At 38.0% G+C, this 13,756-nt stretch overlaps 1 protein-coding gene across 1 annotated transcript in view; it reads left to right on the top strand.

The window, feature by feature from the left end:
• TUSC3 (tumor suppressor candidate 3) overlaps positions 1–13,347 on the top strand; it is a 132,606-nt gene extending 119,259 nt beyond the window's left edge. Inside the window, exons 8-10 of the mRNA XM_075421923.1 lie at positions 2,202–2,276; positions 4,565–4,655; positions 13,062–13,347. Coding sequence (XP_075278038.1) covers positions 2,202–2,276; positions 4,565–4,655; positions 13,062–13,077 — 182 coding nt within the window. The 3' untranslated portion in view covers positions 13,078–13,347. The remainder of the gene's footprint in view (positions 1–2,201; positions 2,277–4,564; positions 4,656–13,061) is intronic.
• Positions 13,348–13,756: the final 409 nt, after the last annotated feature.

Here is a 13,756-nt window from a genome sequence, read left to right as displayed (position 1 = left end):
CTAGGAACAAAACCACCGCTATAAATCTAAGTGAGGGACTGGTAAAATAAAGTTGTTATTAGATAGTGCTAGATTAGGGGCTTCTCATGATAGGGTAGAAATATATATGGAATTTTTTTTCTCAGCCCTTCTTGTTGCAGCTTCCTCAATTACTTTGTCTTTATGCTTTTGTAACTTTTGAAAGCAGAGAACTGAATGATTATCTTGACATTCTTTCCAATTCTTTTTTGCTGCTTGCAGCATAGCAGTAGCACAGGACATTTCCAGTCTCTTCTGTACTTGAATCTGAATCTTAACAGGCAAAATTTTTGGAAAGTAATTTTTGCCTTCCCTTCCAATTTGCATAGTCCTGTGGATTCCAGAACAGAGTTCTTTTCTCCAAAACTTTGCAAATTTTTTAAATTTATTTTTGCAAGTCTAGTAATAAGCTTCTGGAATACATGAATGTAACCATTTATTCATGAGAGTGACCCTATGCATTATACCTTGTGTGCACGTGGAAGAAAGTAATTTGGGCTACTACTGTGTTTCTAATATGTGTCTATATTAGGACTGTAGGTAGATGTCTATATGGAAGACAGGCTAAGAGCATTGGGGCTGTTCAGCCTGGAGAAGAGAAGGCTCCGGGGTGACCTTAGAGCAGCTGCCAGTACCTGAAGGGGCCTACAGGAAGGATGGAGAGGGACTTTTCACAAGGGTGTGTAGTGATAGGACAAGGGGGAATGGCTGTAAACTAAAAGAGGGCAGATTTAGATTAGATGTTAGGAAGAAATTCTTCATCATAAGGGTGGTGAAACACTGGCATAGGTTGCTCAGAGAAGCTATGGCTGCTCCCTCCCTGGCAGTGTTCAAGACCAGGTTGGATGGAGCTCTGAGCAACCTGGGCTGGTGGAAGATGTCCTTGCTCATGCAGGGAGGTTGGAACCAGATGATCTTTAAGGTCCCTTCCAACCCAAAAAATTCTATGATTCATTCTATGATAAGACGTGGTGCTAAAACTTGTATTTCCTTGACATTGCCTATTGGCATCTGCTTCCTTTGACCACTGATGTTTGCTTTTGTTAATCCTGTTATTCTTCTTTTGACTTTTCTCTTTCTATGTATATGAAATTTGGAAGTATCAAACCTGAATCAGGCTGCTAAACTCCGATGAAATGTGATGAAGTTAGCATTGACATTTCTAAAGCCTTTTGCTCAGGCTCAGCTTAATTGAAATTGTATAACTGAAATTTCAGATGTCTTTGAGCATTTTGGTCTAACATGAAAAATACTAATATGAATTTTGATAGGATTAGTGCAAGTATAGTGTTACAGGATGCAGATATTGTTTATGGATGTAGCATGTTTGAAGTATCTCCCGTGAATTATCTGTGTGCATAAATAGAAATGCCTTCTGGTTCTTAAAGTTTGTAGTCATCCTGCTACCCAGCCCTGGGGTAAGTAATGCTTAAAAATCCAACCTTATTCAAGAATCGGTTAATTCTGGTGAAGTTTCTATTTCCTGAAATTGTGAGATATGGCTCCCATGATGCACGCCTGCTTCAGCATTCTGTTTTTATTTATACAGTTTCAAAGAAACAATTAAGTGAATGGTTTAAGATCTTGCTAAATTAGTTAAATTGATTTATCATTATGTGCTTGTTAATATTTGTAACAATTACAATGAGACAATAAAACACCAAAAGTGACTGAGGACTTTGCTTCTGAGATGTTTCTCTTCTGAACTGTTAAGCAATATGACACTAAAGAGGAAGCTCAAGTCTTATCTAGAAGCAGTGTTCATCTGCTGCAGTTTGCATCAAATGGCGAATGAATGTGCGCAACAACACTGAATGACTGCTGGTTCTTCTAGTGTTCATCTTTTTAAATCATTTACTTCCAATATACAGAATATGGTGAGATAATGGAGGAATAGCTGTTTCCGTAACTGTCCATAATTTGTGTGTCCTACTTCATGAGTTGTCCTTTAAAGCTTTTTGAACCATCTTTCCTTTTTTATTTAGAATGCACAAAGGAAAATCTTACGACATTTTTTTTGCCACAGGTGAGTGTAGTGGTACAGTACAGATTGTGATGTGCAGTTTTATGTATAAATGTTTTCTTTCGTTTTATGAACTTGAAAGCTTTAGTTCATAGATGTACTGTTGGGGCTTTCTGAGGTATCCACGCATACGCTGTTTTCCTTGACAATAGCAATACAGATGCTGCTATCACCATGGGAATGGTACTCCTGAATGAAGCTGCTACCTCCAAAGGGGATGTTGGAAAAAGGCGAAGTAAGTTATTTAGCACAACTAAGACAATGTGTAGACAATTATAAGACATTGAGAAATTACAAATGAATATCTGATTAAGTTTTCAGAAGTTCTCTACTTTAAACCAGTTTTTACCTTTTGTGGGGTGGAGAAGAGGAAAGTAGAAAAATTCTGCTGATAAAACTACATTCACATGAAGTTGTAACAGTAAAAACATATTTTAAGCTTACTCAGCAAAGGTACAGCTTGACACAGTGTCTCCACTACATAGTACTGCATAAATGCTTTTTGGCTCTTGAATTATATTGAAAGTCAGCGACATAAAGAACAAGAGTTTCGAAACATTGTTTTCAAAATGAATGTAGGCATTTAAGATGCTGCAGATGACATCTGAAGGAGTGTGAAGATTCTTCTGCTTGGTACACTTTGCCAGTGTCCTGTCTCCAGAGGAACCTGAAAGCCCAGCAGTCAATGTAGTACAGAACAAATCCTAATCTAATGTCTAAATTTTCTTAGCCTGAAGTACAAGTTTTATATTTTTCTGAATGTTGTTGTCATTCAGAATATTTGCAAGATTTTTTGGCAATGAATTGCATAAACACACAACATGAAAGTATTTTATCCAGATTTAAACTTCCTAAGTGTTATATCGAATAAACTTTTACTGTGTATGACGTAAGTTGAAACAAATAGGTGCATCTGCCTTTGTACCTTTAATAATACATTTTTTCCTACACTGCTTTCACTTTCTTTCTAGATCAGTTCTATGTAATACACAGTGTTGCAGATAGGGCTGGCCAGCTGTTTTCTGTAAAAACATTCTATGGTTCTTCGTAACGGCTGGTTGAATGTTGGCTGGAGATCTCTAATCTGTAGTGGTTTGAGGCTCTTCTTCCATGAGCTGTAGACGTATAATTTAATTCTGAATATCTTCTACAGTATCTGTCTTTAATACTGATGTCAAACAAGACAGTGACATGAGTTTAATTGGTGTATAATCTTAGATCATGCCTGAGACCTAGGTCTGTGAACATGGACACAGTGAAGTAACAGTGGGCTGCAGTATAAATTCAAACTGTCTTCCTGTGCCATTATATGAATGCTTTCCGTGTACGTGCCTTGCATTTTTCATGCTTTGCAATTCATTCATTCACGCTTTGAAATCATATTTGTGAGCCATGATTTCTTTATAATGAAGTGTGTTTATAATTTTTATACATAGCTGGTTTTCTCAGAATAACTGCAGGAATTTTACATTTCAATTGACGTGCATCAGTTTCCACATGGTCAGTTTTAATGAAAAAAGGCGTCATTGTCAGCTTCCCCAGCTTCATGGTTACTCATCCTTTGCTCAAAGCCAGCACACTTTTGAAGCATGAATATTGCAATTAAATAGCAAAGGTTTGGCTAAAGCAGGAGCAGTATAAGAGGAGCAGCTTTTAAAATCAAAGTAGCTCACTAGAACCAAAACATTACCTAATGTAGACGAGCTGCATCTCAATTATATGCATCAGCTTGTAACGTGTTGCCCTTTTAATGTATTTATTTACATGCAATTGAGCAAGCTATCATGATCAAAAAGGTTTTATGCTGTTATTACACTGGGTGCCAACTGGTGTTCCAAATTTTATTTGTTAATTTAAGCATTTACCTTGCTAATTCATTCTTTGCCTGAAGAGGCTCAAAGCACTTGCATCTGGATGCTGTGAGAAAGTCTGTGTCATTGTTATTTATCTTCAAAACCCAAAGAATTATACTGCTATCAAGTTAGGAGTAAAGAGTGATTTGGCTACCAGCCTTGGAACTTAGAGCAGTGAAATGTCTTAGCCGCTAAGAACTAGATAAAGTAGTTACTAAACTGCCTTTGCTGTTACTTCAGCCTTAGATGGTTGACTAGAGAGAATATTAGTCAAGGGACATTTTTATAAATGTAATTTGTTTTCCAAAAAGAACAAGCAAATACCTGAAATTACATTCCTTGATGTGGGTAATTTACAGGGTTATTAAATCCATTATCAGCAGTAAGGTGTTTGCATCCACAAACATTTGAGCTGCAAATTGCTGCTCTTTTTTCTTGAAAATACATTCACACTGACAAGTTATTTTTTTCTTGATAACTATAAATACTATTTCCGTATGTGTTTGAAGCTCTGTCAGGAGATAGTGGGCATCAGTAGTCAAGACAGGAACTTTTTTTCATTTAACTGTGTCAAAATTCTCCATAAATGATTGACATAAATAATATTCTTGGTAGAAATTCCAGTTTAAAATCTTTTATGTGCTAATAAACAAAGTTATTTTCTTCCCAGTAATATGTCTGGTAGGCCTGGGTCTGGTGGTCTTTTTCTTCAGCTTCCTGTTATCCATATTCCGCTCCAAATACCATGGCTACCCATACAGGTAATCTCTCATTATATTCTCATCTTACAGATTTTAATAGCTTTGTAGAAGTTTAAGAATACCTTCCAGGTAAACAATCTTTAATTTTTACTGCTGAAGTGTATGGGAGCTGGAAGAAGCAGGGAGAACTGTGATTCAAGCAAACTGGAAGGGGGCTGGAGAAGCCAATGTTGTTAATGTGACTGGTAACACAGACCAGTTAAATGGGTTTGAGCACAGATGTGTGGCATACGTAGTGTGCCATGAAGAATGTCAAAAAAACCATGTGCTTGAGTTTATAAACCTTCACTAGCTGAGATATACATAACACAAGGCACAAAACCACTAAACCAGTGTACGGTGCTAAGCTATGATTTATCACTGAAGGTACCCTCTTCGTTTGTCAGCCACACCAGAGAGGAAAGAAAGGGTTATGGTCTCTCTTAATTATAAGTACAGCTGTCAATGAAACAGTTATAATTTATCTGACAAGCAGAAAGAGTGGAAAAATAGTAAGGGAAACACACTTCTTGCCTTGTATAGGTGGATGCTTTCAGCTGGATGGTCACCTACAGGTGTAGGCTAGACTTCTGATTCGTATCGTCTTGCTGATCAGTTGCATAGTTTTTTAGTAGTCTGCCAGGAACAGATGGCCTAGATCATTTTCTTTTGATCTTGGTACCATTTTCAGATGTCCATGAAAAAGCTTAGCTAGAGGAAAGGAAAAGGTGCAATTAAGCAAAGTCTTCAATACTATCGTAATGATGGACCAGGTAAAAAGCAGTGCAGTGACACTTTTTGAGTCACCAAGTTTGTGGAACAAAACAGAGACCTGTTGACTTTCTCTCCTGAAGCTTTGTTTTGTTGGATGGTGAAGTATTTGTTCTGAAGAGGAGCCCTTTTCCTGTAGTTCTGATTGTCCAGGATTAGCAATTTTGTTCCATTGACTTTTGATCCTATTTGAAACTGTGCTGTTCTTTCTTTTGCGTCAGTCTTTGCTCCTTTTAAACTTCTTTTCCTGCAGAGGTCTATATATATACACATATATAAATATATATATATGTATACAGTTGACATAGTCTTAACCTGCTATGCTAGGCTTGACCATAGAGATAATACGCATGTAAGCAGTTTTCCCTCCTCTAGTTGGCCACAGTGCGTTTAAACAGATGAGATTTTTGTTATTTCCAGTGAAATCACTGTGTATAAACTAGTAGACTAATCCTTCATGGAATATTAGTCTACATTACTATTACCAGATGTGGACAAGTAAGTTGATGACAGGTGTGTTGCAATGTAGATACAGGATCATTTTGCTGAAAGATCTAGTGCGATCAAATGTCAGCTAATCTATACTTAAGGGAAACATTAGTACAGCAGATACCTCAAGTTGTATTTTGAAGCAAGCAGAGAACAAGACTACTGTTTCTGTTAATGTTAACAGTTCTGTTGTTTTTACAGCCACTGCTGATGAATCCTGTGAGGAATACTTCTACAGTTTCTCTTAGATGCTCCTTAGTGTCGATTTCTGTGACAGGGTCTTGCGATTCGTGCAGCAGTCAGCTTTATATTTTGTTATGTTCCACTAGTAAGGATTCAGCCTTGCAAACCCGACTGAGATCTAACATTTGAGCTAATACATCGCATTTTTCTATTAGTTTTTGCTGCGAGACTTTGGAATTATTTTCTTGTTACTGAGCTTGATCTCTTTATGCAGACTAATTGACATTTAATTTAATTTAGATCACCTCAGATTAGTTTTACCATTTAATAACATCATACTCAAGTCAAGGAAACTCTTCCGCTTGCAATATGCAGGTCTGCTCCTGCTTTTTACTCATTTGTGCTAAGGAAAGTCTGTAAAGTATGGTATAATGAAGTGTAATATTGCAAGTTTTCATCAGGATGGAGTTAGTAGTTTGCCATCTGGGATAGTCTGTACGGCCTTCCAGCACCCTCTCTGGAGACTGCTTTCTAGCTCGACTGACTTGGCGTGAAAGGCGGGATCCAGTTTTCCTAAGTGTGAGGTACTCTTACTTCCCATTAGGTGCTTAAGTCTTAAGAGAAGAAGGAATTAGGAGCTTGATCTGCAGCTTGTAAGCCTGCTTGGGAAGCACTGCCAAAGAATGTCAGCCCATGGCCTGAGCTCACTTGCATCTTCTCACAACAAGTGTGCTTAAAGCAAAACGTTGTTTTTGTCGTGTTCCTTGCCATGCAATTTAACAGCTGGTAAAGAAATCCTGACCGTCGTACTAGTTTCGTTTTTAGTTCTTTCATCTGAGGAAGGTTCTTAGCGCCTATTAACAAGATGCTTATATGACTGTGCCAACTTCCAGACCCTGGATGGCTCTGTGAATGTTGGCACTAGGTATTTCGGACTGCTGTGTGATACCTAGGATGTCTGTGGATGAACATCAGTGTGCTCTGTGAGTTGGTGTGCCTACACAGTACCATCGATGTTATTGCAGGCTTAATTGCTCAGGTCTACCACATATCTTGTAGTATCATGTACTGTAAGCTTTAAGAATCTTAATTCAAGTAGTGTAGGGCTTTCCCCTCTTTTCTGGCTAATCTGTTTGCTGTAAATTTGGGATGAATTTATTCCAGCAAATCAGACATCTTATCTTTGGAGTGTCTAGCAGAAGTTGGAGCCCTATGTAAATTTTGTACTCCTCTGTTAGTATCCAAGCTAAGAATAAAGGACATCGTGAGTTGGGGGTGGAAGAGAACTTCTGAATTCCATGAAAAGTTTAGTTTCAGGATATTTAGTTTGATATGCAACGCGTGTGGAACAGAAGTGCACCTGTTAGTGTGTTAAAGCTGGTGAAGAAAGAAATAAAAGAAATCCAGGATAGTGCTGAAAAGAATGATTCATCGCAACCCTGTTAAAATGACGTAGTGCTGCATCAGGTTGTTACTAGGAAGGAATTATTAGATCCATAAACCAAATTCTGTCTTAGGGAGCTAAGTAGATTCAGTGTCACTTGTAACTTACTAATCAGCAACACCTATCAAGTAAATTCATAAAAGAATGAACCCTGTGGATGCATAAGTACACGAGGAACATTTAATACCTGGATAAGTATTACACAGTTTTCTTTGGGTTTTTTTATAAAGTTTCTGCTCCTGCAGAATTAAGCAAGATCTTACAGGCTTACTTGGACTGTCCTAGATTCTTCATGTTTTCATGGGAATAAATTAATCATTCAATCTTAAATCCTCACTAAATGCAGAATTACTGGACACCATCACTAGAACTGATCCTTTTGCTTTGCTATTATTAAATTTCATTTGCTAGTTTCCCAGATGTGTAATTTACTTATCTGGTCATTTCCAGCATTAAATCCTTCAAATTTCTGTTGGTCTCTTGGGTAGCTCTGACCCTGTTTTCTGTTGCGTTATTTTAAATAAACATACTGTTGATTCTTTGACACTTCAGTGATCTCAACCATGTCAGCTTCGTGACAATGCTATAGTGTTTCATAAGAGAAGCCTCTTTGCTTTATGTCCATTGCTCTTACAAATTTTAATGAAGTCAGCATGCAAAACACTGAGAGGACCAAGTATATAACCTCTGTTATTCTCTCTTCCCCCCCAATAGCCTGCGTTTTGACTTTAACAGTCATATATGTTGATATATATTAATCTTTTTATCTGAATTCTTTAGGATCTTCCAAGGAGCTCTGTGTCGCACCAGTTGATCCCGGTGTAGATATATCTTAAGACGTGAAATACGTCTGTCCTTTTACTTTCACTCTGTCTTTTTACTTTCACTGGTTGTAGATTCCACCTTGAAACTATCAGTCTTTGTCTGCTAAATTGTCCTCAGGCTAGTAAAGCTTTGCCTTTAACAGTGCTAACAACAACGCATACTAATGATCTATCAGAAAAAAAGAATGTTTATGTTAGCCTGCCTAAAGGAACAGTTAAAGAAAACTGAGGCTGTTTTAATGCTATATGCATGATCTCAAGCATCAACTTCACGGTCCTACTTGTAAAAAAAAGAGGCAAATATACTGAATCATTTCTTTTCTCTGGCACTGAACGACCAAATAATAAGTCCTCTCTGAAGCAGCATGCATTGATAAAAAGTGAAACAGTAACATAACCTGCTGTGCATCCTCTCTCTCTCCAGTGACCTCTGGGTGGTGAAGATAAATCAAAACAGAGGTGGATAAACAGAAGGCAGGAGTCAAGAACTGGAGAAAGACTGTTATTTCCCTTTCTAATGTGCATGATTAAAAGTACTGGGAATGCTGTTTCTTTGACTCTGGTAATGCCATTGTCATTGTTAATTTCGGTGACAAACAGCCAGGTGTCCAGAGGAGTGCTGGATAAGAGCACAAATATATAAGCGTGCCATTTAGAGGGCACGTATGTAGGAAGGGAGGGTAGCATTTTGTTCACATTTTTTCCATCCACTGAAGACATTTTCCAATTAAGTTTTTGGTTCTTCATTCCACAGAATTTTCTTCTTGAAGGCTAGGATTGTGGAAAAAATGGTTTAATTAGCACTCTGGTAAAGTCCTTTATACAATAAAGCATTGGAATGGGAGAGGTGATGCAAAATGGAGGTCATCATGAAGGTGACTTACTGAGCAAATACAGTCGTGATGGATGAGCTAGCAAGTAACAGATCTCTCTGCTAGAGCCATTTTTACCATGGCAGGGCTTTTTCATGCCTGTACTAATCCACCTTTTTATGGGAACTAGATGAAATTTTTCATTTTGCTAAAACTTTTATTTTAATGGGTGTCATTAACTGTTAAAAGATAATGTAATCATTTTATTTTATGCTGTTGAATATTTTCCTATTTATGATGCTTTCTGGGTAAGACAAGAGTGGTGATATATCCAAGAGAATCCTTTTTGGAAGCTGCCTCACCCCAATATTTAAAGTGAATAAGCGATATATTAAGTATCGGATACTCAGTGATTGAGCAATAAAATTTCATTATATCAACATAATTTTATCTGTCAGCTAATACAGATTGGAATGACAGAGAGACTACGCTTAACTATAAGCCAAAGTTAGCTTTGCTAGTCAGGAAGGGGCTTGGAGGGCTCTCTGGAAACCTCACTTTAGGCAGTTTCAGTCCAAAAACCAGACAGGATATTAAAAAGAATGAGGAAGGATGGTAAGAACAAAGCAGAAGACATCAGTACACTAGCACAGTATTGTCTTACTGGGAGTGTTAGGAATATAAAAGTTTTATCCACTGTTTACTGAGGTTAAAAAAAGTTGCTCAATTATTTTTTTGTGGCTTTGGCTGAAACCTATTAGCAGCCCTGTGTTGTCTTTTCTGCTTTGTTTTCTAGATGAAGTTTCTAGCACAGTTTCATTATTGTTGACACTTCCAGTTGTCCTTTCAAGTCTACATTTTATCAATTTCTGTTGTTTTAATCTGAATTTAAAAGTTATGAATACCTGAAAATTTGAAGCTTTCATATAACTTTTCATTAACCAGATTGCATTAAGTAGCTTTTTAAAGAATTTTTTGGTGCCTGCATTTGTTTCATTAGCAGGTTATCCTTTATAGCCATTGTATTTGGGTATTATTTAAAAGAGTAATGTGAAGAGTTGTTAGTTAAACCATAAAAAATAATCAGCCTTCTGAACTATGGATTGGCAGAATGGAAAATACATACCCTGTACTGACTAGCAGAGAAAATGAACTAAGCTGCAAGAAGGCGTGATAAATAAAAGATGCTTTATTTTCATCAAAAAAACGTAAATGTTAAGTCAGACATGAAGTATTCATTCATTGCTTAGAGCAAAAACAGTCAATGCAACAAGAACAGACGAATTGCAAGTTGCCCCAGAGCTTGAAAATTCCTGGTGTTCACTGTATACACCGTATAAGAAATGTCTACTCGCATTGTAATTAAATTAGCTTCAGTAAAGGAATCCTGTATGATAATGAGCAATTGAAATTAAAGGCAAGTGAATAAAATGGAATAGTTATTTCTTGGAAATATACTGGTAAAATATTAGTAAGTAGAACAAATAGTATTTTCAAACACATTAAATTAAATTTATTAAGAAACGTGAGCACTGCTAACAACTGTTCAGATGTTCCATGTTGATTTCATGCATAACTAAATTGGTTCACCTAAGGTTTATGAACTGGTAAATCAACTTCTGATAAAACACTCAGATTCACATTCAGGTCTGTAGTGCTCAGCAGGATAGGCTGCTCCCTTCGAAACAGCAGGAATCAGGATTATCTTAAAAGACAGGAAAACAATAACACACAGTTGTCAGAACAGAGCATCTTACATTTAGTGATCTCTATACTACTTCTCTTAAAGCGGGCAGACACCGTGTTCTTCAGCAAAACAGCTGCCGGTTGAAATGGAAGGCAAACCACCTCAGTCTCCACCACCCAACAGCACGCTGAACCCATGAACATCCACAGAGCTCCCCGATCCTCTCTGTGGGACGTGTCCACGTCCAGTGCTGGTTTCCAGTCCTTCAAAGAACAGGAGATGCGAATTCCAGGTGTCTGGCCCCGTAGCAGATCTCTTAGGAAGGGTATGCTTCTTCCCGAGGCAAATAGTTGGCGTGCTCCTCTACAAGTAGAACCTTCCTTCTGTCATTGCCACCGTCAAGGATGCCTCTTTTTGCTTTTACGGCTTTCCTGCAAGCCTTGCAGTTCATCATTTGCTCTTCCTTATTCGACTCATTTCCAGCTAGTTAACGTCTGGAAGGGCGCAGTTTGGCCAGCCTTTCGTCTTCTGCCTGCCCCTGCTTTGCAGAAGAAGACATGATTTCTTTTTTCTTTTTGCAGATCTACCCCAGCAGATGTTGTCCAATTTGTTATTCTAGATGTTTCAGAAACCCTGCCCACTCCTCACCCCCCCACTCCCTTCTTTTTGGCTACTCTCTCGTTTATGATTTTTTTTATGGTGGTTTTGGCTTTTTTGTGGGTTTCTGCCTTAGGCTTTTTCCTTGCTTGTGTATCTAGCCTCTTAAGCTTGTTTTACAGCTTCCATATAACTTGCTGTGTTTGCCTTATCCATATTCTGTATCATGTCTCTCAGCTGCTAACGATGCAGTTCACTTCTAGACAGAAACTGAGGAGCAATAGCTGTGGTAGTAGCATATTTATCCGAAATGACACTGCCCTATTTGTATTTGCTTGCAGTTGTATCATTCCATCTTCTACCCCCCCTGGGCCTATCAGCGCTACCTGCCTGATAATTGCAATCTTCAGCCCTTCCCACTCTTCCCCCCAAACTTTTTCAATTTCACTATCAGTATTCCTCTCTCTTCTCCTCTCAGTTCCTTTCCTACGCGTGGCCTTACACATCTCTCTCCTAGAATCACAGAATCATTAAGGTTGGAAAAGACCTCCAAGATCGTCAAGTCCAGCCTGGGTTATCTTGTCAGTCTGGTGAGGTCAGCGTTCTCTGGCTTCTCCGCTCGGCACCCTGTGATTCACCTCTTCGTGCCGTTGTTCTTGCCAGCTTTCCTCTGTCAATAATCCCCTCGCCCTCCAGCACCCGGGCGGCTGCCATCTGTTCTGCCTTGGTTTGGATGTCTTGCCTAATGAGCTTGTCAACTTTTTGCAGCAGGGAACATCTTTATACTGGTACAGCCTTTGAAGCTTATGGCACTTGTGTTTATGTTTTGTCACGATTAATTATTGATACCATGAATGGAAAACTGATGAAATCACTGCAACATGTGTATGCCAGAGCACACTGCGTATCTATAAGGAGATGAAGGATCTTTAATGCGAAGCTAGAGGCAGTGAAAAACCCTGCCATTCAGTAGCTCATTGGTTTGGTTTCTGTACCGTTAACTCAGTCTACAAGTCTTTCTCCATTCCCCCTTCCCAGTTTATGAGATAACTCTTCTTTGGTATAGTACTTGGAAAGGTGTGACACACAATATATATCCACTTGTTAAAACGTACAGGGTTTGGTTCCAGGGGTAAAGAAACAGCAACGTCACCTGAAACTTCTCAATTTATTAAAACATTAAGAATTGAAGAGTCTGCAACCCTACACAGAGCCTTGCCAAGTTCTCCATGCCCTCCCCGCTCTGGGGCCACTTCAGCAGTAGAAGAAGAATGTTTTAAATGAATCTGAAACACCTCCTGGGAGCGGTAGTTCGCACTTTAAGTAGTAAGAGCAGATGCAGAACTTGATTAAAGAGAACAGATGTTTGAAGTGCATTTTGCTTTTTAATTTTTTTAAACGGGCAAATTTAAGTTTCAGTCACTCAAGTTTTATTTGATAACTTTCATGCTCGCTTAGTGATTACTAAATGGGATATAAAAACTTAAGAGATTATTACACAAATGTCAAATGACTTTTCAAATGAATGTTTTGAAATCCTTGTTTATTCTTTTCCAATAATTGTGGTGCTATATTTTATATGCATTTTTCAGCATTTAATCATGTTTTCTTTCTTTCCAGCTTCTTAATTAAATGAATTCAAGAGGGATTCATTCAGAGCTGCTTACCATGAAGATCAGCTATAACTGATATTATCTGCCCACCAATGTTACATGTATTCAAGAATCTTTTGTTGGTTCATCTGTTTTTGTGATAATTTATATAGTATGCTGATAGAGAAACGAATGCAGTTTTATGCAATGAATGTGTAATTTATAGAAACATACAGTAAACACATCGTTGGGAAGCGCTAAAAAGTTAAGAATATGGTGTGCTCAATAATTTAAATAAAGTTCATTATAATGGCTTTCTGTTTAAGGCTTGCTCATTAACTTTAGTACATGGTGCCAAAGGGTATTGCCAAGATTTTTCACCTGAAGTTTGTTATAAGCTTTTGAGATGTGTTTTAGAACTGAACAAAATATCATTGCTTGTTCAACAACTGTTACAAGAAATAACGTGGTGGAAACTATAATTTAAGGACTGCATGCACCTTGCCATCACTTTGCTTTCAAACAGTACGTGTATTTATAGTCTCTGATCACCTTAGACATGTTGAGCCGTTGATATATAATTATATTGTACATGTTTGCATCCTGGATATCTTCTTTCCCTGCCTCAGCAGTGTTCAGAATACATACATTGCCCGTTCGTCTCTCTCGCATGCCAAAGGATGCAGTTCGAAATGGTTTGTGGAATCTTGAAGGCAAGAAGGC

The sequence above is a fragment of the Opisthocomus hoazin genome, chromosome 5, assembly GCF_030867145.1.
Source record: "Opisthocomus hoazin isolate bOpiHoa1 chromosome 5, bOpiHoa1.hap1, whole genome shotgun sequence".
Classification (NCBI taxonomy): domain Eukaryota; kingdom Metazoa; phylum Chordata; class Aves; order Opisthocomiformes; family Opisthocomidae; genus Opisthocomus; species Opisthocomus hoazin.
The sequence above is the reverse complement of the archived record's forward strand: the minus strand, read 5'-3'. Positions and strand labels throughout refer to the sequence as shown.